The sequence below is a fragment of the Odontesthes bonariensis genome, chromosome 15, assembly GCF_027942865.1.
Source record: "Odontesthes bonariensis isolate fOdoBon6 chromosome 15, fOdoBon6.hap1, whole genome shotgun sequence".
Lineage (NCBI taxonomy): Eukaryota > Metazoa > Chordata > Actinopteri > Atheriniformes > Atherinopsidae > Odontesthes > Odontesthes bonariensis.
The window spans coordinates 20,873,663-20,900,174 of record NC_134520.1 but is presented as its reverse complement, the minus strand read 5'-3'; the positions used below and the strand labels follow the sequence as shown (position 1 = coordinate 20,900,174).

Here is a 26,512-nt window from a genome sequence, read left to right as displayed (position 1 = left end):
CTGAATAATGTTATACATACTTTATCATGTCAATAACATAAGTGCATGTCATAAGTAAACTCTGGAATATGATATTGATGTGATTGGTTTGATTTATCATCAACGTTCGTTTGACCCCCCCATTGCCTTTGAAACAGCTTACATTTTTCAAGGTTCACCTCACACAAATTTTTCAAGTAAGTTGCTCAATGCATCTCCACAAACTTGCCACAAATTTTCTGTAGGTTTAAGTTGTCTCTGTGTTTCCTCATAGTGTCTCAGACTTGACTCCATGATGTTGGGATCAAGGCTCTGCTGCAGGTCCTCTAGTTCCTCTTTGTGACACCACAGATTGACTTTGGGACTGATCAGAGGCCTCTGTGATTACGCTACCTAATGCGACAAGAACGATAACATGTGGAAAAAAACAAAAAAAACAAGTAACTCCAGAGCTTTTATGGAGTTTTAAAGGTAAACTCCAGCAAAATTAAATAAAATTAGATGATTAAGACAACCAGAAATTCTTACTGACACAAGTGAGTGACCGAGGCTAGACGTTGCTTTGTTGTTTGTGCTCTGAAGCAGAACCTGGCTAAATCTTTGTCCTGCATAATGAAAAGACACAGATTTGTCTGGGTCACCAGCAGTCTTGTGACTGGTCATGTGTGCCTGAGATGTCAATCATGTGCAAATATTTTGGGGAAGAACCAATAAGCATTGTTAGGGGAACAATTGGAGGTTAAGAGGCAAGTTTGGAGCCACATGGGAAATGGGGACATGTTTACTCTCACCATGGATGACTTAGGTTTGTCTGAAACATCTGCTATCATTTACAACTTGTGAAAATAATAATAACAATAAAAAAACACCACAGTCACGTGTTTACAATGATGAAAACATACAATTACATTTAAAGCAGATGTAGGCTTGTTTGCATTATAAAATAAACAGATTTGTATGCTTTGTTTTCTGTCTGGATGTTTCTGAGCTGTGTAAAAAAAAGCCAGCAGATTCTGTGCACCAATTGGTGAGTGATTACATGCATTATTGTTCCACATCTCAAAAACATGATTACATCATTTTGAAAAAAACAAAACTGTTGCACATAAACATTTTCAGTGCAACTGCTGTAATTTATAAAAAAAAAATGCACATGTCGGGGTCATGTGCTCATAATTTGGTTTATAATTAATGAAAAACATCTATTTACAGAGTTTTTCAAACTGATATATGTGCCATCATCTGCTCGTATGCATTCACAGAAATTGCAATATAAGTCTAATGCCCTCTGTTGACAACCTGAGGAAACATATTCAAATGAATCCATGTTAAATGGCAGTTAAAGCTGTTGCAGGCAGGGCAGCCACATGTGTTTTGAGTCTTGGCTTATAAATAAACATTTCTGCAGATATGGATGGCTGTCACTGGGTGACCTTTTATTACATCTGTTTTCTCTTTTTGTGTCCCTTGCAAAAAAAAAAAAAATGGCCATATTATTATGTAAAATTATGCTTATGAAAACATAAGTCTGCCCCTCTCCTGTGTTCACCTTCACCTGGCAAGCATGACTCAACCTCCCGTTTTTCCCCATAGAGGTTGCAAGACAGTTTTTATTGAATCCAGGTGTGTAGCCACGTCCTGCCCGATGTTTCTGGAGAGAATTCCTTAACCAGATCATAACACGCTCCAAGTATTCACCAAACGCAGAGGTAAACATGAAACATTTGTGACCTGCACATTTTGCTTACCTCCAGATATAAAACAGAGACCCTGATATGAAATTAAAAACAATGGCTCATTCTGAAAAAAAATTATATATATATATATATATATATATATTTTTTTTTTTTACTGAAGAATCAGATCATACACTGAAGATTAGATTCTATTCAAGATAAACGCCCCTTAGAAATCCTGTTTGAGATGAAATGTGATCAACTAACATAATATACTGCATACAGTAAGGGGAGAACGAGCCAAAGTCACAGCAACTTGTCCACATTCCCTTCTCTGGTCAGTTTATATATTAATCCTGTGAATAATTATATTTTGTGGGAAAGACAACAACAAAAAAACATATTTGCTTCTTTGAAAACATTGTGGGTTTGGAAAGCTGCTTGGCTCCACACTTAAGTTGCCTGATGACTGCTGCTCAGTCCAGTGTGCTACCCTGTGGGGCCAGTTTTAAAGCGTATCTGTGTGTGTGTGTGTGTGTGTGGGGGGGGGGGGGGGTGGAGTGGGGTGGGGGGTTGGGCAGGCTGCCTGGTCAGTACTTCCATGCTTCCATGTTCCTTTTGAAGCTTGGTAGTATTACAGCAGAAAGAGTCCTCTGTCATTGGTTGAATAGGCTGCGCTGCCTACTGTGACAGAGCCTAGCCTGGGCCTCTCATACCCAAAAGGAAGCCAGTGTTGCATCTCAAGGTAGAGAAAGGGCCAAAAATTAAGGTGGATATACTGATAACCTTCTTATCTGTGTGATGTAGTTGAATCTTGTCTTTGTGGGGCAGAGGGGGGAAAGAAAGCTTAGCTGAGTCCTTTCGGCCATGATAATAAGTTGATGTGATTAGACTCCTGCACAGGTCTGGACTCCGAGTCATCGTGGGTTTGAAATCCATGTCATGTTTTAGTGGAGCCCTCCGCTCAGACAGCTCCCGCAGACGGCAGCCTGCACTGCACTGCACTGGCGCTGTTTGCTGGAAGCCCGCTCCGCGCTGTTTCCACCAAGTGTCTCAACACTCTGAGCGGGATCTCTTCCAGAGGCGAGCCGCTGAAACTTGCCCAGTCTCCACAGTCTGGTTCAGAGGAGCCAAGAGAGCAGCATCGGCGGCTATAAGTAGCGTTTTCGTCATCTGTCCTTCACAAGACTCAGAACAAAAACCCAACTCTCTCTTGTCCCTCTCAGTCACTCAGTCTTTTAGCTTTTTCCCCCTTTGGTCCCCGAGCTTCTCTTCTCTTCTCTTCTTGTTTGTTGTCGCTGGTTCGGGAGTGAATGCGCACCGGAGCGCCGGTAGGCTAATTGATGCGCTGCTTCTCGGTGAGGTGTTGATGAATAAGGACTGAGCGCAGAGCAGCACCTTGCATGCCATGGAAGTGTGCGTCCGGTGCAGGGGAGCGTATGGGCTGAGAGGGGGACCAGCCGCCTGATAGCCAGCTTCTGTCCCAGATAAGGGGAGCATGCCTCAGACCTACAGACTCACTCCGTTCGCTGCAGAGGAGGTCCGATCAGACTGTCTTTCCACAATCTCCCATTTTTGCAATTCTCATTTCCTCCTTAACTGACTTCATTTTGCCCTTTTTTTGGGGGGGGGGCGCAACTGCTTTTCAAGAAAGGTAAGAGTTTCCTTCTGCACATTAGTCTCAACACCACTTTATAAATCAGTGCTTGAACTGTAGTTTATTGACATGTTGGTGTGGAGTGTTAACTTTTCATGTCTTAGTAAATCACTGATGAATTAGGGGATCTTTTTTTTTTTTTTTACACTTAGGAGTTCATAAGATTTTGCAGTGCGTTTTGGAAACTTTTTTAGAAACAGCAAACACGTCGAAATCGTGCGAGAGCAAACGTGGAGTAATTACAGGTGAACAATGAATGAGCCTTTAAAAGAGAGCATCCCTGTTTGTGATTTAAATCGTCCGTCGGGTACCGTGGTTAATTGAAAAGAGGTTAATCAAAACGTAACCAGATGTGGATTGATTTGTTCGGCTGCCGAGTTTGGCTGAATGGAAAGTATTTCAAAGTGGGGGCGCAGCGCATTTAGGTGAAGCAGAACATGTAAAGCACCATTTAATTGGAATTTATGCCTCCCAAGTCTGAGCATGAGTCTGGTGGTGGTATCGGTCAAAGAGGGGTTTAAATCCACTGATGGTCTTGCTGGTTTGAATAGGGATTTAGCAGTGCTGGGGAGCTGTGACCTGCGACGCGATGACTGCGTGATTCTTGAGAGCATTCACGGGCTAATCCATTATAATTGGGGTTAGACTATTTGTGCATGAGAAAAAGAGAGGAAAGAAAAGAAAAAAAAAAAAACAATTCGAGCCTCGCTTACAAATGTAGTAATTAGTTTTGGCCACATAGCCCGCGTTGCAGTACACAAGCGTGGGAAGTGACGTGGAAATCAGTAAAGGGACAAATGCAAATAAAAACATAAATAAAAGAGGACAGATGTTGATATTTCAAACCCAGCTGGCGCAGAGTGCCAGTAAAATTAGATCCTTTTACTGCATATGTATAATTTAGGCCTACCGATTCCGTACTTGTCTTGTCAACCATGTGTTAGGAGCAGGCAGCAGACGCGCACATGCGGTGTGTCCTCTCCTTGCTCGGCCAGCCGGTGATGCACGGCAGCCTGGAGCAGAGCAGCAATCTTTACTGATCGATCTGTGAATTGGAATGAATTTAGCCCAGTCGTCACAAGCCCCAAGTCCCTTTTTACCCTTTTCTATTCTGGTTGAAGATCCGAACTTAGGAGAGAAAGCCAGAGCTACTAAATCCTGACAGGATCAGTGACCACGAATGTGCCATGTGCCTGTGTTTAATAGCTCTGTACAAAAACATTTATTAGATGTTAATTAGTGGAATATAAAGTCCCTCTAAGACTTTTATCGTGTTGTTTTTAAATCAAAACATAAATGATCCTGATTAGTTCGGCACGACTGTTTAACCCTTTTAAAGACTGTATCCCTTAGACAAGAAAAAAACAAGGAAAAAGCATGTGTTTGAAAAATGAAGTGTTTTAATCTCCCTCATCATTCTTAACAGTGTTGTTGTTCAGTCACACACACGGACTGTTTGTGTTGGGTCTTGAGGAGTGTATCAGGAATGGTTTCTTTTATCAGGCTCCAGAAGCTTCACTGCTCATTCTAGCTTTTTTATTGGGGGGGACTCAATTTTCACATGTTTGTACTAAAAAAAAAAAAAAAAAAAAAACTGAATTAATGCAAGTGCAAATTCCAGCTGTTAGGAGGGGACATATTTGCATATCAAAGTGGTCAGAATCCTTACACAATGGAAGGAGTCGAATTTTTTATCACTGGTTTTGGCTGAGCCGAGAGGCTTCAGAATGAGTGTGTTTGTGAAACTGAAAAACTTGTTTCTCCCCCTCATTTCAAGTAGGACCATCACTTATATTCGCCTGTTTGAGAAAATATTAAAGCTTTCTCGAAATGCGAAGCTTTGCACTCACAAGGAATAAATATTGTCACGAGGGGGACGTGAAAAAAATAAGTTCTTTGCAAGAAAAATAACACGAAATTGAAACTTCTGAATTTTGTATTCCAAAGGATTACCTTTTTGAAATTTTAATCAAAATAGACTAACTTTATTTTCATTTCATTTGTAAGCAACTGAGAAACCGCTCCATCATCACCCAAAGGAAATAATGCAATCTACTAGCATGGAAAGAAGGGATTGGTCTTCTCGGATGTCTTGCTGCTTGATATCTTCAATTCGGGCATGCCATTATAAGCATTTTACCACTGAGGCTGGCATTAGACTACCTTTTTCAGTCTATAGCCTTGTTTCAGTGGAAAGTGCGTCCGGTTTCAAAGAACTGCAGTTGCTCTTGATCTGCCAGAGCATCAGATAGCTTCACTGAGCTTGTGCGTCCAGCTCTACTCACAGATCAATACAGCTCAGCACAGCTCTATATAGGTTTGAGGCAAACAGTGCTTTATATCTGTCCTGCTTTCTTCTCAACTTTATATTGCACACTGTCACAGAGCTCGAGACTATGAAGCCAGTGATTGTGAAAAGGTGTGTGTGGGGGGAGGGGGGATGCATCAACATTTTGTGACATTATGGAGTGTTTTATTCATTCTCTGGGATGTTTTCCACTCAAGACAGCAGCTGAGGTTTTCGAACAATCTGTGGATATTTGACTTGTGCATGAAACTGATGTACATATTGCAGCATTCACAGCCTGTCCTGATTAATTATAACAACAAGCCAGGCAGCTCTACTCTGGGTTTATTAAGGTAATTTGTTATTGATTTTAATTCAAAATAAGCACACACACACTGACCAGTAGGAAAATTTACTCACTTTGTTTTTGGGTAGTGTAGTTTCTCACAAGCATGGAGCCTGTTGTCTTTGTGTGAGCAGCGACTGACGAGTGAGGAGGACTTCTTTAAAGGTTGCGTTGTGGCTGAATGGATTTTTCTGTGGCAGTGTTACACTCTGGCTCTGCTGTGCATTTATCCACAGTGAACACCACCGAATTTAACCTTCATCTTTTTGCCCTTCATGAGCATCACATCTTTGTTTGGCAGATAGTGTGCAAGAAACCAATTCCAGTTGCAATTTGTCCAAATGAGGCGTAAGTTGCTCCTTAGCAAAATCTTCGAAGTGATGTATGATGTGGATGTGTCAGCAGAAGAGGATTGCGGGGAGGTAAAGCATTTAGATTTACATCCCATTGCTTATTTGGCGTGTAAATTGTGGGTTTCAGATGCAATCTTTTCTGTTGCTAAACCTCCTACATGGAGCCATACTGTGCGGATAACTGCTTACCATTAAAGGGAATAAACAAGGCTGTAAAAGAAAGCTATGGCAAATTTGATGTAATGTGCAGGCCTTTGGTGGGCCAGAATACCTCCCCTTTCATGACTGATTTTATTTTACGATTGGCAATCAGTAAAACGCTATGCGTCAGTGTGTTCCCCTCCCTGCCATTTTGTGAAACATTTGTTTCCACTTGCCAAAGGCCTCTGGTGCAGCGGGAGATCGGTGCCCCCGAAATGGCAGGTGAAACTTTCTGCCTGCCTAAATAATTTCCTAGCAGAACATTACTCTGCAAGGACAGAGCGGTGGAAAGTAAGGCTCGATTCAAACTCTGGTGACAAGAAACAACACGGCTATTAGCCGATGACTCGCATGTGAGGTTTCTGAGCACTGGTTAAGTGGCAGTCTCTCTGAGCTTATCTGGCATGCCTTTTTCAATGCTTCACTCATTTTGTGCTTCCCTGAAAGGCACTTAAAAGAAGAACAGAATTACATAGTGCAAAACTGGGTCATAAAACCTCCTGTTCCCTTTTTAGCAAACTGTTGGGTGTACTGTTTTTTGACCAGGATCATCATCGCTGCAAATGTATTTTACATAATATTGAAAACACTACTTGGGTTGTGTTGTGTGGTATGAACAGTGTGTGCTTAGGTTTTTCCCAAGATATAGAGTGGTAGCAGTTGGGGAAATAAGATAAGAACTTAATAGCATAGTGGGTTCTTTATTTTTATTTCGAGAGAAAAATGCACGCTGCTACATTTCAGCACTTTGACCATTTTGAAATTAGAAGAAAGCAAATCTGAAATTGTTACAAGAAATGTTTAATTCGATTTAGTAAATGCTGTCATTTTTTTCATATTCTCATTTCATTTGTGGCATTTATTCATATAACTATTTAAATGAGGTAAAAAAAAATAGAAAACATACACTCATACACACACACACACACACCCACGCACACACACACACCGACATTGTCTCGTTCTTTGTGCCATGTGAACAGGACTCGTCCTTATCTGCGCACAGCTGCAACACTATTTGGGAAAATATTCAATTTCTGTGTGACAGAGGAGAACCTGGGAGGCAAGGCTCTGAGCAAACAGCAGTTATTGCGGCTCTGCCATAGCAGCGAAGAGCAAGGCCTGGCTGGGAGACAGGGGGGATCTGCGGACGTCTGCCAGGGGAAGGAGTAATGTCTCTGCTGGATTATAGGAGAGCGAGGCACATCCACACTTAAAAGCCCCTTTTCCAACAAGACAGGGCTGTTATTTTTGGATGGTGCGGGTAAACATGCCAGAGCAATATATTATTCCCATATACACTGCTGTCTTTTGTGACGATTGTGTCTCGGTGCAAGTGAGAAAAGTTTTGCTTTTTAAGCCTTTGAAAAAAAAAAAAAAAAAAGAAGAAAAAAGAAAATTTCATGTTGGGATGTGGGCGTTTCCCAGCATATTCAGCGTGACATTCCTCTAGAAGTCTTAACCTGGTAGGCAGTGCCCAGAATTTGGATATCATTTTACTTCTTTATTTCTCATGTGTTTTTAGTTGGCTGCATGTTCGATTAAGTGAGCTAAATACCATTTTTTTTAATGACTTAAGTGTAGTGTGATACTCTTGATGACAAACAACGGTACCGTGTTTCAAGGGATAAAAATTGGGTGCAGAAAGCACTCAAAACTATGTGTGGTTTGCATGTTCGTCTTTTTGTGTGTCGGTATTGATAAACTGAGAAATAATTAAGAAAACTACAGTATAGATAGTTAATTTGCTTTGGAGGGCTGAGGCTTTGACAAATGATATTTTATTGTACAGTATTAAGTTGGGGAGTGTGGAAGCTTTGTTCTCGTAATGTAGCTGCCAAGTCAGATGGAGTTGCGCGTCTGGTCTGGGAGTTTCAGAGGAATATCACAGGCATCGTAAGTTGCTAAAAACTAAGCTAATCAACAAAATAATTGTCTGCTCAATTGCCACCATGCCAGAGACATCAAACACAGCCGAGGTTGAAAAAACAATCAAATTATCTCTTAATGATTGCTCACGCTGACAGATGAGTGCTTGTGAGTCGGTTCTGTTTGTGGGCGACATATGTGAGAAAGCATGAAGTTATGTGTTGGCTCACTCATAAATTGTGCGGACATTTTAATAATCTACATAGATATCCATCATCACCTGTAATGAAAACAAATTTTTCCTATAATGTGGTTTTTGGCATTGAAACAGAGCAAACTCCCATTAGTCTATTAATTTCCTGGAGTGAATTATGAATCCTGCTGCTCTCATCCTCTCAGTACCCTCCATGTGTGGTCCACAAAAATGTTTCTATTTCCTCTCCAAAGTAAAGTTTGGCCCCTGTGTCTGCTCTTGCCTCTTTCTCCCCCTCCTCTGCCCTCTTCTTCTCAGTCTTTCTCTCCCTGCGAAGATAATGTCTCTGCAAATGATTTAACCGCCCTCATTGAAGCTCCTTCCAGTAATTGAACAAGCAGAGACTGGGTGCTTTCCTGGAAAACAATAGTCATATTATCTCAGATCTCAACCACTGAGACAAAACACAGCGTTGGACTATACTTTGTGGACTACCTTGAGAGCCACCATTGAGGGAAAGAATTGGATTTGCTTCCTTCACTCAAAAAAAAAGAAGAAAAAAAAGTAAAGCCCAGGAACATTTATGCAATAACGTTTTCAAGTACCATAAATTGAAAGTTTTCTATGTCTTGGAAGAATCACACGGGGTAAAGTGCACGGGGTCCTTTGTTGACCTAAGGAGCATGCTTGAAGAGAAACCTGGTAAAAATTAATCTTAAATGGGCTTTAACACACTCACACGGTAACAACACTTATTCTAATAATTAGAACAAAATGTGTGCTAATTATATAATTATATATAATTATGTAATCAAGCATTTGGATACAATGGCTTTTTGCATGTATTTTTTTTTTTTTAATATGTCCCTAGTCCCTTATTACAATATGACGATTTCTTCAGGTTGGAATTTGTGTGTTTTGGCCGAGCAAGGCAGGCTTTGATTGTGTTGCTGTGCAGCAGAATTGACCTTGTATGTCAGAATGAGCTTTTTCTACGCCTTGTTTCATACGGCGCACTCTTAGACTGAAATGGCCTTAGGAAGAGTTGTTCTTGACAGAGATGCATTGTTTCAGGCAGCCAATAAACCTCTGCACTGAGTGGCTACATCTGTGAACCTCATCTTGACTACAGTGTGGCGCTAGCAACAACACGGCAACTGTCACAGCTGCACCTGCTGCTGTCTCAGTACAGAGCCTCCCTCTCTTGGTGCCCGTAGAGCTGCATCACTCCTCTTTTGCCGTGACAAGCCAGAGGCAACGGCCTCTGCTTGGGTCAACTGGAGAGAAGCTTTTTGGGAAAGCATATGAAAACAGAGGACAAAATGTCATTTCCAAAAAGAGATGTTACAATGAAAATCTGCCCTAAGGGCCAGGATTTGGTTCTGTTAGAGCTTGGATATTAGATTCTGTCTGTAAAACATAGTGGGGTTTATTGTTTAAGAGTGCTGCTTCAGTAAAACCTGACCGATAGTGTTTATTTTTTAGTACGTTTGACCACCTATAGTGACAGCAGCGGGTGCGACATGACTTAATTTCTCTCCAGATATATACAAATATAGATTAATGCATATGACTCTTACCCACACACTGCCACTTGTGTATTGAGGCCATTCAGAAGATGATCTGATCAACCAAGTAGAGAGCATTAAAGGCTTTTACATGTCATACACGCTTACATTTGCAGTTAAAAGCAAATATAGCAGTACACACCCTATTTTAGCAAAGACTAATTCCCTAAAAGAGAACTCAAGGAGCAAGAAATGTTTAGAAGAATCTTACTATTGACCTCTGAGTTTTAACACAGACATCGTGATATCAAAGGGGCGGGGGGGCAAAAAAAAACAGCCAAAAGATTATTGGAGGGGAAACATGTTGAAAGGATTTTCAGCCAGAAGAAGTGATGCAACATGTCCACTTTCCTGCCAAATTAAACTTAGGAGTGTGAAAAGCAATGTAGGGATATGAGGAGTGGGGCTGACATACATGCAGATAGTGCAGGATTAACACAGAATGAGCGACAGTGGCCAGTGACTTCTTTTTACAGCTTTGCTTGTACAGCTGTGCCAGGCCTGGCATTCACTGCTGCCTATTGGATCCAACTCCACCTCCACTGCCGTGGGGAAGAAGTAATGAACATCTTAAATACTGCAGTTAAGTTGCTCTTCAATATGTGTATGCAAGTGTGTGTGGATGGAAATGTCAAATTATTAATGTATTTAAAATGACATTTGGAAAGCTTAATACTGACACCTCAGTGCGTTTCTCTACTGATTTGATCTTTTTGGCAGGAGCACAGGAAAAATACATATACAGGCTGCCCTAATAATTCATCATGCCTCCTCCTAAATGAGGTGTGAGGCAGCTCTGCTGGTGTGAATTCTGCTATAAATCACACATACTCTGACTGCTTTATCAATTAGGCCGACCTGTTTGTCTAAATGAGCTAGAGAGTCCCAAGCAAACTGGTTTTAGTCATTGAGATGAGTGTGAGAACTGCTGCTTCTACTTCACATCTGACGTGTTATTGCTTTGAGGGAAATGTAGAGGCACAACTAGCTGCTAGATTGATTTGACACAATGACGGCATGGCTTTGATATTTAGGGCTGATTTCAAAACACTTACTTCGCATCGTTGTTCAAGAAAAGTACGAGTAAGCAGGACATTTTGATATTTGGCATACATGCTGCAAAGTTCCAGTATCTCCAGAATGTCAGCTTTTCCTTTCTCTGTTGTTTTTAGCTTTGTTACATTCTGTTTTTTCAGCTAATCCACTTTGTTTTTGAATTATTTATGTACCTTGAGAAGGAAGACTGTTTTCTAAATACACACACACACACACACACGCATATATATATATATATATACATACATATATCGATATATATATCGATATGTATGTTTTTTTTTTTTGTCTCTGAAAATTCAGGTTTCGTATTTATGGAAAGTTTAACAGTCTGCTGTGTCATAAAAACTCTTTGAGTAGTCTTCCTTTTTTGGAGATAAATCGATGTAGTTGGTCGCCCACGGCCGGAAAATGCTGGCAAAGTCCCAAAAAAGCTAACATTGATTCTCTAATGTAAAATTTTGTGCTCTCAAACCAAACAGCACTGGGTGCACTGTGGCGAACATGTGCATGTCTTTATGAATCACGCAGTAATAGTATTAAACCAAGGTTAAACGATGACCAGAGTGAAAGCTTCGAGAAGGCCGCAGAAACTCTTACCTACTGCATCTGTGCCCGGCAACACATTTCATTTTTAGCTTCAGCATCAGCCGCTGAACCAATGTGATGATTGCTATTCTTTAGTGGTTGATGGAAATGTGAAAAAGAAAAGCTGTGTAAAGAGGACAGTGAAATGGGGAGGGGAGGCAGAAACGGGTGCATTTTTAGCGTTGCAAAAAGGGGAGCCAGTGGAGTTTCTGTCTCTCATCAGCCTGAGCTGATTACTAGTGAGTCTGGAGTGAGCTGACAGGATGCGGCTCCGGCAGCTATTACCATCAACTCGGCCCGAGGGTAGGTGAGAGGAGCTGCAACTCAAAGACATGCCGACAGGATGGAAAAGTTTTCGCTGTGGTACCTTAGAACACATATCTGAGTATGTATGTTTTGTTTTGATATTTAGCATGGCTTTAAACGATCTACCAAACATTACCATACTACCACAATATATATAATGGTGCTGAAATGTAGTTACCAGACACCACAGCTAAGTCTACCAAGAAGCAGAGGATGGTGAATGTTGCAGACGGTAGAACGCTTACTCATTTTACTCTTTACAGGAAGGGTTAAAAAAAAAAAAGGGATCTTTTATTCTCTCACCTGAAAGGCTCGTGGACTCCTGTGCATAATGGAAGCAGTGTAGCAAAGGCAGGGGTGTGCCGACATGACTCGGGGACAGAGAGGACATTTTCTCTGAAGTCTCTGGGACAAGACTTTCTCTAATTGGAATTTAAACTGAAACAGAAGTTAAACAATTTGGGCCAAGACAAAAATATCTAATTATGCTTTCATTACACAATTTCTACATTTGGATCACGCAGTAATGGTCCCAAACAAAAGTGCTAATGGTCGCTGTAGACATTTTGCTGTATAAAACGTAGAACGATGAGAGGGAAAATATTCACAGAACATGACTGAATATTTATTAGCTATAGACAAGCAGCTTCCCTTTGAAGTTAAAGTTTATCTCTGCTTTTAACTGGCGGTTGTTTTCCACACTTTCTTTTACTATTTTTTGGCTCAATAGCATTTCACTAGATGATGAAGTGCAATCCAAGACTGCTATGAAATGGCTTTTCTCTTTTTCACCCTTTTAATCATTATGTCCTCACTAACTCCATTTGTTTTCACAGTCCTGAAAAACACACAAATGCCTTCCACAGTGAGGAGTGTTAGATTGCACCTGCTCAGTCATGTCACACTTAACAAGCTGCTGCTTTTTCAGGTTTTCACTGACAGATTTTTCTTCTCCCAAATTTTTCCCTTTTGCAGAGGACGGCATTGCAAATTTGTAAAAGAAAGTGGTGTGTTACACTAAAGTTTTATACTGCCATTTAAAAAAAAAAAAAAAAAATAGCGTATTGAAGCTGTGTTCAGATGGGCAAATTCACCGCATTTGAACATGTTTCTCTCACCTTGTAGGATTATACACAAAGTGTGTTTTTGTTTATCATGTGACTGAAGCTGTCAATTTTTTCAATATGATCAATTATGTATATCGGTGAAATTTATCCTTATCTTTCATCTACGCAGCTCAGTTAATTATTTTGTAAATGGTGACTGGTGTCAAGAATCAACCTCTTTTGTTGTTATTCTGAGGAAAAAATATCCTTTTCAGCTATCCTTGTCAAAGCACTACCTTCTCTGTCTCTATGGTACTCTCTTATCACACTTACTTCATATTCATAGCAAGTCTAACACTCCTGTTATTATTGTGTGAAACTTAAACTGTAGCAATTACACTTCAGTGGATTACCTATGCAGATTAAAATCTCTGCATCGTGCTACTTCCAGTGCGGCGGTTCAAAGGTGCGACCTGCGCTGCAATCTGCTATCGGCTGGCAGAGCACAAAATTGGTCAGCCTCTCAGAATTGGTTTGGGCGTATGAATCCCTTTGTTGTTGAAAACAGGAGGGTCTTATGACAGGAAGATAATTTCCCAGTGAATGTTTTATCACGTCTGCTTGACAGTCTCCTCTACCTGCCTGCTCTCTCTCTTTGTGTCTTCAGATTCCCTGACTTTGGTTCAGTTATTCAGAGCAACAAAAAAAAAAGAGAGAACAACAAAAGAAAGAAACCTGTTTGTTTCCCTCCCTCCATTCCGTTATCACAAAAGAGCAAACACATATTCAACATACACAAGGTGTGGAAGCAGTGATTATGTATCTGCTCTCCTACTGTGGGTGGCAGGGGATGATAACATAAGCCAGAGATCCATTTACATAATTTTTTTTAATCATGTCAAGTCTGAATCGTGGTCAGTTGGGAGTGGTGGAAGATTCTTGAAAAGAGACATCTTTGTCCGTAACAAACATGAACTGTTTTATCATCTGTCTCCTTTGGCGTGCCATATGTTTAGATTTGGGCAATGGCAAAATACAGCAGCACCACTCATCTCCTGAAAGTGAGCTACGGCTTACATTGTGCCCCTGGCATCTCTCATCCAAACTTAGGCCTTTTTTTTCTTTCTTTCTTTCTTTCTTTCTTTCTTTCTTTCTTTCTTTCTTTCTTTCTTTCTTTCTTTCTTTCTTTCTTTCTTTCTTTCTTTCTTTCTTTCTTCTTTTTTTAAGTCCCAATGGGGGCGGATCCTTTGAACAATGAGTAGGCAGGAGTGAACCTATTGCACCTTAGTTATTAAAACTGGGGGATGCAATGAGCCAATCTGAGTTTTTTTGCATCACAATCCCCCTCACAGTCCCGATGTAATGCAAATGAGCACTGTGGAGAAGGCTCAGCCCCAAAACTGTCCTCTCGCTTTCACAGCCGAAGGTGGGGAGAGGGCAAGGAGTAGTGACACCAGGACTGCTAAAGGAAATCTAATGAAGCAGCTTGAAAATTCAAAGCAACTTAAATTACTCACTCTTGCCTTGGTGCTGTGTATACATTAGCTGTTTCCCTTTCTTCCCACCCAGTTTTAACCTCTTTTGATTTTTGTTGAGATACATTTTATGTAATTGTGCAGCAGGGCTCGTGAAGCATTCATTTCTTAGCAACAGAAAATTGCATTTTAGACATTTTTTGTCTTTTGTTAAAAGAAAAGGCCAAATATACCTTCATCAGATTTAACAAGCTCCATTACCTGCCAGGGTAGTACTGAGTGAAGATTTAGGGCTGACAAGTGATTGCATTCAGGAAAGACAACACCCACCTTCTTTTGTCTGAGCTTCCTGACAAGACACGGGGCTATACCTTGTTTTAGCTTGACATACGCCGCTTCCCCTGTCTGACAAAGGCATTCATGCCATCTTTTAAGATTGAAAATAGATACGGCAGCACCGGGATAGAAATGTGCATGTAGGCCACAGTGCACTCCACTCCACCGCTGAATTAATTTGTAGAGAATTATTTTCTGCTGTCTTTGCATTGCTTTCTACCTTGGTGACAATAGAGATTATGCAGCGTCCTTTATTTTTTCTGCGTTTGTCCATCCACTGAGCCACAGAAAGGGTAAAAGCCTCAATTAGACAATTTGGGCCACATCGTGTTTGACGTCTTCAGTCTGAAAAAATGTGCACCCCTCAAAGATCCAAATATCAACTCCGACAGAAAGACAATTGCCGCTCTCCAAGTATGTGCAGTGTGGGGGATTTTTTTGAAGAATAAAAGTTGAAAGAATTTCTTTCCTGATGCTCTCTTCTGCAAATGAAGATAAATTGTTATGGGTAGAGCCAATCGCTAAAATATTGCTAAATATTCCAGCAACAATGAAGGACTTGTAGCGTGACAAGGTTTTTGGAGCTTTGAGACAATTGAGACGAGGAGTTTGGCAAAATGGGCTGTGACACAATATTGCAATTGTGCTTTCAGCGTGAGCCGAGGATTGACTCTATGGCACATCTTTGATTCAAAGTTGAGCTCAAACTGTTCCTCAGTTTTTTTGTGGTAGATAATTGGACAGTTTTCCTTTGTTTCTCATTGCTAAGATGAGCAAAATCCTACAGCAGATAAATGGTTTATTTTCCCGTTTCATCCGCTCCCATTTTAAATGTGTCTCTCAAAAGTCATCTTCTCCATTACCTTCGTTATGTTTTGTGTTGCTGCCCACTCCTGAAAAATTAATCATCCCGTTTAATAACGCCTCATGATCACAGTGCATTATTGATGCCGAGGTCCTTAATAGAAGAGATGGAGTGGGATTTTTAACCATTCAACTGCTCATTTTGAGGGAGGAAGGAAGAGGGTCACAAAAGCTGCTTACTGGTGCATATCGGGTTAAATACATCACACTTCTTTCAGAGACTAAAACCAGGCTCTTGGCTTTCTAAAGGTCTCGGTTCCTTTTCTGCAAAGCAAACATGTTGTTTTAGACGAGCAGATACACACAAGTTACGCAAGCAGCAGAAAATCAGTACATTATTCAGTGAATTGTGACCCCAAAGTGCACATCTCTCATCTTTTGTTTATTTATTTTTTCTCCATCATTCAGTTTCAAGCGCACCATCGTGAATGGCTCTGCGACACACAACTGTGTGTGTCTTGTCTCAGCCACACTGCATGGTTAAATTATTTATTTATTTTTGTAGAAACTAATCAGCAAACTAGAGCTGAATAAGAGTTTGGGAAAGATCTAATTTTGTTTAATCAACAATTTGTCTTTTTTTTTTTTTTTTTGTTACTTTGTTTATTGGTAGAGTTGTACAACATATACAATTTCATCATCATCATCATCAAAATATATATATAATTTTTTATTTTTTTCCTTTCTTCTTTCTCTTCCTCCAGTTCACAGTGTATGCCCATACAAGACTACAGTTATTTTCCATTATATTTCAACATACCACCATATAAACTTTTTTTTTTTGTCACAAAGATACACAAATGACACTAGACAGTTGACGCATAGACAAACACATATGCATACAAGAAAATGGGGCAGAGAGAGAGAGAAAAAGTAAGAGATAGAGAGAGAGAGAGAGAGAGGGGGGGGGGGGGGGGGGGACATGACATAGAAAAAAAAAAATTTTTTAAAAAGAAAATGAAAATATTTAGTGGCGTACCCGTAGGTGTGTGTGTGTGTAGTGTAGGTGTTGTATTGAATAATATGTATGTGCCGGTATAGTGAGTTGGTGTGTAGTGGAATGCATAAACTTTGTGGACATCTTCATAAAAGATTTGGTAGCCTATATTGTTGTTCTGTTTTCAAAATATAAGCGCATTTTATTGCACATATTGTCTGGATACATTTCCTTCCATTTTCTCTGAGCAATTTCTACAAATTAATATATTTTTTTCCATTTCCAGAACACTTTCTATTGTTTTATACTATATAAAACTATAAAACAACTATAAAACAATTTGTCTTGACTCATTTTTGCCAGGGCAATCTGAATCACACGACAAATATGTATTTTATGTTGTGTTCTCTGGGCATCAACCATGCAAAGGATTTGTGTGCACATACAAATTGGATTGGGTTTCTGGACAGAGGAGTATACACTACGTATTGCACTCGCTCTGGGTGTTTCAAGGTGAATCATGGTGTGTCAAGGACTTATTGGACTTGATTGGCAGGCACTATCACCATGAGATGCCCATATAATGGCAGGGCTCCCATTCCTGACCTGTCCATTTATCTTGCTGTATTAATGTCAGCCTATTAATTCCTAAGCGGAGGAACATTTGGCAAAGACACCGTTTAACAGTCCTGGCTGAATCATTCTTATCTCAACAGACCTGAAAGGAGTAGTTTCGTGCTATCAGCAAGTGGAAATGACATTTTGAAATTTCATTTGAGATAATCCACTTCACACTGCAGTAAAAACATCAAAATTAGAACAAAAAATGTATGGAACCTATATTAAAACTTTGTTACCGTGGCAAATTATCTGGTTATAATCCGTGTGGACAGACAGGTGTAGGTATCTTTAAGCACTAATAGGATTTCAGCTTCACTGCTGAAGTGATTATGAAGCTATGGATTTAATATTTATTCAAGAAAAAGGTGATAGCATTGAGTGTCTTTAAAGACAGTTGAAAAAAGAATGTGAGCATGTAAAACTTTGCTATATTTGTATGTTGTCATAAATGAGGGAATCTTTATTGTTAAACACAAGTTTCTGACCTCCAAAATTGCCCTTTTTGTGCATTTCATGAACTGTGTTTTTGACAATGCATCCATTTTTGTCAGTGAATGTATCGATTGATTACTTTGTTTAGTAGCCATATGTCCTCCTGACCAGTGGGGAGTACTCTAATCGATTAATTGAGTGGCTCATAAAAATGATGAATAGCGGAAACGCTAAGAGCAGTGAGCATGACTAGCACCATGCTTTTGTCACACGCTCGGACTGTTGCTTGCTACTGCGTTCTCTGTGGAAGCGTGGCTCGAATCAGAGGCAGCTAATGATTCATTTAATCCTAACATGATTCATGATATCAAGAACAATTGTTTTTATGTGGTCTGAAAGGATGAAATGGGTTTGTTAATACCTGAAAATCATAAAGTGACTGTGATGCCAGTGTAACTAATAGGGACTTTGAGAAGTCCCAGCAGAGCAGCTGTTCTACTCAGACATATCTGGCTATAATAGATTTACAGTTTGAAATGACAGGTTGCAGAGATGTTAAAAAACAAACAAAAAAAAACATCCTCGTGCTTTCTTTTGTCTTAAAACTTCTCTGCTCACTCAACCATATTTTACCCATTGTCCCCCGTCAACCACCTCAGCCCCCACGCCTCCCCCCTGTTGCGCAGCATGCATGTTTGACCTGGTATTTCACTGGCTTAGCTCCTGTCAGGGTCAGGGCCTCTGTTTGGGGCAACAGCAGTCACACAGAGTTTGGTTGGGTGTCACTCAGCTCCTCTGGCCCTGTGCTGCTCTCAATCATTCCCTCAGCAGAGGGGTGAGTCTCTGAGTCCTCTCTGCCCCACATCTGACTCAGTGGGGCTCCAGCTCCAGGGATCACTAGACCGATCTCTTCACACTATATTGTGGATTTTGTGATTTGCTTTTACAAATTGTACAGCTTCAAAAGTCAAAGCAGGAACCCAGTTGCTTTTGGGGATATATTTCCCAACAGTGGAGCAGTGAGTATTTTTTGACTGAGTTCTCTGTCCACTGGTATTTCATTTTTCTTTCCTCAAAACATTCTACAGAGATAACAAGAGTCGCATAGTGTATATAAATTCATGTGAGAGGATGCTGTTAGGGAAACCCAGTAGAAACCAAATGTGTTTCCCCATTTGAACATGTGGTGGTATGTTGGGTCTGATTTACATTTCAGTGAATCTCTGGCCCCACATTTCCCTTCCTTTGCATCCCTGTGATGTTCTGTCACAATTAACATCCCAACTCTTTCTAGAGGATTGTTGAAAGCTCAGGGGCTAATTCAAGGGTCAAGCAAGACTTGCAAGCTGTCAGTCTTTTATTGTAACTCGAGTCCCCTTCCCCCACTCAAGTTCTTTATTCTGGGTTCTCTTCTATTCTCTTAGACCTTGTTTTATAGAATGGCCCAACTCTTCTTCTATTCTCCTGTGGCCCTCTTACAGCTAGAGAGGAACAACCAGGAGCTTTGTTAAGAAGCCCAACATTCTTTTCACATCTGCCTCTTGTTTTCAGACCCCCACTGCATTTAAATTTCAAACTGTCCTGAATCAACCCTCCTCCCCTCCCTTCTAATAACCCCCTTCCTCCCAGTTACTAAGCCTTTTATTTTCTTTATTTCCTTTTCCTTAAGAAGACCAACCACTCCCTCATTTTACAATTTTGACACTCATTTGTTGATTATAAAGCATTCTGTCGCATTGCCAGTATATAGAGTGCACATATGTTTAAATCCTGTGGGCCCACGCCCCTGCAGCTTCTCCATTTCTCAGGGTACTTAAACATCTGTCTGCACTGACTTAAAACTTAGCCCAAACAATGTGATGCCTGCTGACATTTTTGCAATCTGTGCTTAAGAACCACAGAAGGTTGGCTGGTCGTGTGTTCAATGAATTAGAAGCAGCAGTGTTAGTGATGATGTTCTTCCTTCTCAGTGTATTCACGACACACAAAACTCCCCCAGCAATGCATTGTTAAAGACTAAAAAGTCTTCTGTGATCACACCCAAGTCAATGGCTGTGCAGCAAAAACAGCCAAGGTGGCATAGCCGGCAGTTTCTGTTATGAAGCGGGGAGACAAAAAGAAACCCCCAGCTGAGAGGGGAGACCTCAGCTCGTTTAATGAGGAGAACGGCAGTCAGACAGTCTCCCTCCAGTCTACGCCTTTGGTGTCTCAGCATGTTAAACACTCACAGCATGATACAAAATATATGAAAGTATAGGACTGTTATCATCGATTTACAGAACACCCATCCCCATGTACTAGGAATCTACATCCTGCATGTTTTTCATGGCAGGGGGTCTCTACTGCCTTGAAGGGAAAACTGTCTACGGCATCTTGTCTTTTGTCTTCACATTCTGACACATGATGCCTGTTGATCATGCTGCCTTTTATTTTACACTGTGCAGTGATGACACGGAAGGACGAATAATCAGACTGCCTCGCTGCCTCTATCTCAGACTAAGACTCCAATGGTTTGTTTACACATAAACACGAACCTTTAGCCGACAAACCAAAGACACGGTCATACAAAAGCCTTTTTACCAACCATTTCTCGGAGTAAGCAATGTGCTCATATAACCTTGAGATAATAATTGAGTGTTCTCTACTTGTGTTTAAACAATTTTGGGTGCGCCTGAGTTCATCTCAGCAGTGTTTACAAGCATTTCAATAATTCAGCTGCAACCAAACTGAGGCTACACACCAATTATCCAAATTATGAGACCATAACAAGTTTTTCTTATTTGCGTCAAGGTTGCAGACAGAGTATGTGCGTTGCGTGGGTCTTTGAAATTGCAATTGCCATGTACATCCAATAGTATCAGTGTTTTGAATCTGTGCACACACAACAGAGGTCATAGGGTGAACCAGGCGTAAGGCAGGACACCATTTGACAAAAAACGAGTGAGATGCTGGCAAAAAAAAAACCTTCCAGCGTTCCTATGTCACTTGTAACATTAAATCCATTGAATTAAATCAATGTTACAACGAACACCTCAAGGGTTAGAGCCTGCGTGAATATGTATTGTAAAATGATAATTTTAAAAACAATTAACAGCAAAGATGTCTCTCCATTTTCCTATTATATTTCTCATTTCAATTTGCATATAGACTACCTCCTTCTTGACATGAATTTAGCCATTAAACACCCAAGTAAATTATGTGTATATTAGTAGGGAACCTATGAACCAAGTAAACACCATAGTTAAATTGAATTTTGAGAGTACATTCCTTTGTGCATGACTGTCTAATGATTGAATGGAATTATCATTATTCACATCTCAGTACATGTAAATGTGTGTGTGATCAAAGGAATGCCTCTCTTCCCAGGTTAAGAAAACAGCAAGCACTAAGACTTTGTGCGCACAGCTGAAGATTCTTAAGCCTATATGCTTAGTATAAAGCTTTATCGTGGGGACAATCAGCTTAAGGTCTCATTATACTGTATGGACCTTGAGTGTAGGCGGAAGTCGCTTGCCACGATAAACATAATTGGTGCCGCATGCACTGATAAAAAACAAGGGGTAGGGTTTTGTGGGATTCCAATATGTTTGGTCTCTGTGATCAACTTTCATTTGTCAAGCCTCATAACTGCACATTATTCCATTGAAACTAAATACGTTGTGGCTGTGTGTGTTCTGCTCCTGTTAACCTCTTTTAAATGGCTCTAAAATTAGAGGTCTCAGGTGAGGAGCAATGTCATACCAGATGAGCTGATTATGGCAGCTTTAATTATAACTTTGTCGGTTAATGTGGGCACTCCGCATGTTTTCTCTGTGATGAATTATTACACTGTCTGAGAACTCAGACAAAATAGATCAAAGACCCTTCAGGCAGTGGTTGTGCTCAAGCGTGGAGGAGGTGGCAGGAGCTGATTTGTGCAGTTCTGACTGTACAAGACAAACAGAATTCCTAACTGTTTTCTCACTTGTTTTCTTGCAAACTGCTAGTAAGATGGATAACACTCAGTCCCTTGAATCTTAACGAACAATCTCCAGCTCCGGACAGATTAAAAAAAAAAAAAAACAGAATGTTGTTTTTGAATGTGCTAAAAAATAAGAAAGAAAACAGTTTCTAATGGGGTCCTATGTGCCTTGTTGCCAGAGTGATGCCATATCCCATGGTGAATGTGCTAATGGTTCATGGGAGAGAGAGGACTGAGCTTAACCCAGCAGTGTAAACACACAGACAAAAGGGAGCCGTTAGTGGTGTGAAACGCATGCCTGGGCGCAGAGGTAGGCATTAGGTTTCACCCAACACAGCCCCAACACTGTGTATCTATGACGGGGAGGAGGCCATTTGCTTTTGTAGAGAAAGAGAGCAAAACAAACTTTCAGTCTGGTACTTCAGAGATAGGTATGGATGAGGTGGAGAAAGAGGAACTCTGGTTTGGACAGATGTAAGAGAAAGGGTTGGAGAGATAAGGTGGTTTGTGGTCAGTCACAACACGGAGAAGTGACCATTTGTTTGCTGGTGTTTGTTTATTTGGCTTGGGCACAGGGGTGGAAAAAGGCACAGAGTATCAGTCAAACTGAGGGACAGAAACTTTTGAACCTATCTTTTTCTAGAAGTGAAACTCTTAATGTTGTTCATTTGATTTGGAATGTTCTTTATGTATGTTAGAAACCATGTTTTATACATGCACAAGTATGTGATGCTGAATGTTTCTTGAAATAGTGTGATAGTGAAAATACCAGGTCAATTTTACAAAAGTCGACATCAAGAAAACGTTTAATTGAGTTTTTCTATTGATGGACAACAGTTAAGCTCAAGATTAGATAAACGGGGCAGGCCACATCTGTTGGAATACAGCAGTGGTCCCACCCTGCTACTACTCTACTCCCCCTCCCTGCCAATGAAATGGTTAGCATTCTGCTGCCATTAAGGGATTTCCCTCCTCAGGATTATTGACCCTCTGGGCTTTCTTTTTGTGGTGTGCATGGGTTTTTGAGCATTTCACAGCTTAAAGTTTGTCATAGCTCTGCAGTGGAATGTATATGCAACATCAACTGCCTTGTGATGCGAGTGTTACTGGGTGACTTCCTCCATCAAATAGCACTGGGGCAGAAACCACATGTGGAATAAATTTCATAGCTGAAGTAAATGTTTCTTTTGGTTTGCTTCACAGGTGAAAGGATCAACAATGAGCGTCTCTGAGACCAGTTGGCTTGGACTTTTCTAATCAGAATCTGTTAGTCTCAACACATAGCTGCCACAAACCATCAATACCAGGCACCATGGCATGCTCCCTGTGGAAACTACACACCTTCTGCTGGTTTCTCATCACTCTCGCTCAAGTACAATCCACAGAGGGTAAGTACAAATGAAAGTGTTGTCTTTGCTCATTTCCTTAAAAACATGCTGAATGATATGCCAGTATTTTTTATTTACGTTTTTGACATTTTTTGAACAAGGGTTATTTCAGGCTCACTGGAAACTCCAGATTTTTTTTTCCTCCTCTTTCCTATTTAGAAAACATAGCACAAGCAGTGAAATTGTGACCCAAGCTAAATCAACTCCTCTGTGTGCAGACACTGTTTGTGTCAGTAATGCACTTTTGAGGACAATGGGCATTGACGAATGGGGTATAATGTTGAGTGGTTTCATTAGTTAGTAAATTGTGATTTGTCTGAGATTTTCTGCTTGAAAGCGCCAGTTGCTCCCAGTGGCATCAGAGTTGGATCTGTTTGTGCATTCCTTGCTTTAAATGTTCTGTGCCGTGGCAGGCACACACAGATTTCACACCTCAAAAAACATAAAACTTTAATGTCTTTTTATCATGCTTCATTTAGTTTTGATTAAATCATTCTCAGCTTCATTATAACCACAAGAGTTACTTGTGAAAGCCACATCCTCTAAACTATATCCAGCACATATTAGTGTTTAACCACAAAACTACAGGTGCATTACCTTGGATGTTTAACGGCTGGATTTAGAATAAACCAAAGCTGGCATATTTTTTAGTGTAATATAAGAGAGACCATTAAAGTTTGGTTCAAAGGTGCCAACTGTAGTACCTCTGGCCAACTGCTCACTTTACCTGCTTTATTAGTTCAGTAATGTAGAACTCTGGGTTGCCAAGTCATGATTTAGCAGCATGCTTTATTTACACTGCAGCAAGTTCCCAAGATGGATGCTATATAATGCCCATATCATTGTGATCTTAAAAGGTGAAATTTGAGGACTGTATGATCTCTACAGACTTGGCATATTTTTAAAAGTGCAGTCACAAAAATTGCTTTGAAGTGGCCGTATGTAATCATGTGTTTTCCATTATTATAATATAATATATAAGCCAGCACTTTGATAAAACATGTCCCAACACTAAACCTCAGAAAAGATCAAAGTTTGCCATTTTGAGACTTGTGTTTAGGTAAAGAATCTCTTTTAAGAGTGGGAAACTTGGTCTCAGAGTTTCAGAATATATCTAATTTAAAAAATTTTTTTTTGATGTTGCAGTGGCTCTGGTGCTCACCAGGCACTCCACATAATTCCACTGGCTATGTTTGTAAGGTGCAATGCAAGTGAACACTACACTGTGAACGTACCCTTAATCACTGTTCGAGGTACATATACCTAAGGGGAAGTGATAGGTCTGAAGTTCCATGTAATGAGGGTCCATATGGATAAGGGGTGGCGCATTGACAGTCTAAACCCTCCCCTGGCAAATAAAGGGAGAACACAGTGTAGTACAGGAGGAAATGCCACCTTATAATCAGGGGGTAAAGATGGGGTAAACACAAGAAAATGAATAAGCCCATTTATTATAATGACATTTGTCATTCACCTTCTTCTCTTGTTGACTAGTACCCCCAACCCCCATCACCTTCTTTGCTCTCCCATAGATCCATAGATCACCCCAGAAACAGTTCATTACAAACAATATCCCCAAGTATACATGCTTCATTAAACTGCCTCTACTCCCTAATATCTTTTTAATGTTTTTTTATAATTGAATTAAATGGGTTAGTGGAATGTTGTAAATAGTTCCAATTTAGTTCTTTTTCCCTGTTTTTTTTTCTATCTGAAGGATTATGTATACATACTGTATATAGAGCTGTATATAGAGTGATACTGCAGCTTTGATATATTGTATCCCTATTTGACCTCCACCTCAATAGATCATCCATATTTGACTGCAGTTGTTCGACTCATGTCCTCGTGAGCGTCTATTTTATTTGGGGATTTGCTTGGCTCACACACTACTCTTCCCAAGCTTTTTTTTTTGCTCACATCTTAACCCTGAAAAAAGGGTTTGTTTGCATCAGCAACCCCAGCAGTGAGTGGCATTAGTTTCCGAATGAGGTTTTTCTGTTATTATAGGTATACTATATTTATAGATGATAGTGTTGTCAATTTCAAAGGTACCCTAAGGCCCTATGGACTAATGCTTTTTAAAAGTAAAGATATGGAATTAACCATGCTATACTCTGTCCATGTTGTTATTATTAGTATTATCATTGTTATTAGTGATAATGATAATTGTTGCAGTAAGATGATGAGATTTGCTTTTTTCTTTTCTTTTTTTTAACACCTGCTCACAAGCAGTAGTATTTACACATGTGGTCGCTCTGCAGGAATTGTTATAATTATTTCGTATAACACAGACGTTTTTTATATGGTGTGATTGTTTTGAAAAACACACCTTACTGCTATCTAACTATTACCCAACAAAAGCCAAGAAGGACCTCAGATATTGTAATCACTGATTATATGTAACCAACTATTATCTGGGATTTTAATGTAATTTTTTTCTTTTTATATATCATTTTTAAGATTCTGCAGTTTACCTACAGGTTTCTTAGAGACACGTATAGTGAAGTTCACCCAATACAAGAAAAAAAAAACATATTCAACATGTCCTTTGTGGTTTTGAAGACACATTCCAAAAGGGAGGAAAGACTTAACAAAACTATCTTGGTCTTTGATGAAATGATACGGATGGGCATTTTTAAGTTTGCCTCTTAAAGTCCCCTTAGTATAGATGTGAAGTAGTGAATTGTTGGAGTGCCCTTTTCAGCTAGATTTATATCCCACACAGGGGGCTAACGGGAGTTCTGCTACAGATACCCAGACTGTAGGTTTTGGATTTATAGTTGAGTGTCATATTCATATTTGTGTTTGCATGCATTGATGGTAGTCGGGCTACGTTTTGCCTTGTATTCCCTGCAGTAAATGTATTTACATTCTTTTATGTACTTTGTAGTACAAAGCAAGGGTGATCTACACACAAAGATTAATGGCACTTGAGTTACACCCAAGTTGATTTTTTTTTCTTCAATAATTTAGGTGTCAAGTACATTTTTTAATGAAATGTTCAGACAAAATAGGAAAATACAAGAAAATACAAAGATTACAGTGACATTAGGTAATAGTGCTTAAACTATAAACCAAAATAAGTGTAGTGTCGTGCTTAGTCATCCCCAAAGGTACATTCTGAGCCAAGAGAATTTCTGCTTATTCATACAAAATGACAGGTGTGGCAAGGCAAAGGTTTGAAGTACAATCGCTTTGTTATATATTCGTTACTGCAAAGGAGATGAAATTGTTACTTAGCCTATTGTGTTTATTTTCAATGAACTCAGCCAGCATCAGAAATAGTTAATCATTGTTATTCATGCTAGTGAAAAAAATAGCACCGTCTTTTTAATGATTTGCCAAGTTTGTGTTGTATGTTAAAGCAGTG

General features: G+C 40.0%; 1 protein-coding gene across 34 annotated transcripts in view; it reads left to right on the top strand.

The window, feature by feature from the left end:
- The first annotated feature begins 2,507 nt into the window (after positions 1 to 2,507).
- The window catches only part of adgrl2a (adhesion G protein-coupled receptor L2a), a 99,386-nt gene continuing 75,381 nt past the window's right edge, over positions 2,508 to 26,512 (top strand). For 9 of the 34 annotated variants that reach the window (XM_075485487.1, XM_075485478.1, XM_075485491.1 and 6 more), the window contains exons 1-2: positions 2,512 to 3,309; positions 22,955 to 23,139. In XM_075485487.1, coding sequence (XP_075341602.1) covers positions 23,064 to 23,139 — 76 coding nt within the window. In that variant the 5' untranslated portion in view covers positions 2,512 to 3,309; positions 22,955 to 23,063. Of the gene's footprint in view, positions 3,310 to 22,954; positions 23,140 to 26,512 lie in introns of all 34 variants that reach the window. The other 25 variants (XM_075485468.1, XM_075485473.1, XM_075485466.1 and 22 more) reach the window with 11 other exon arrangements.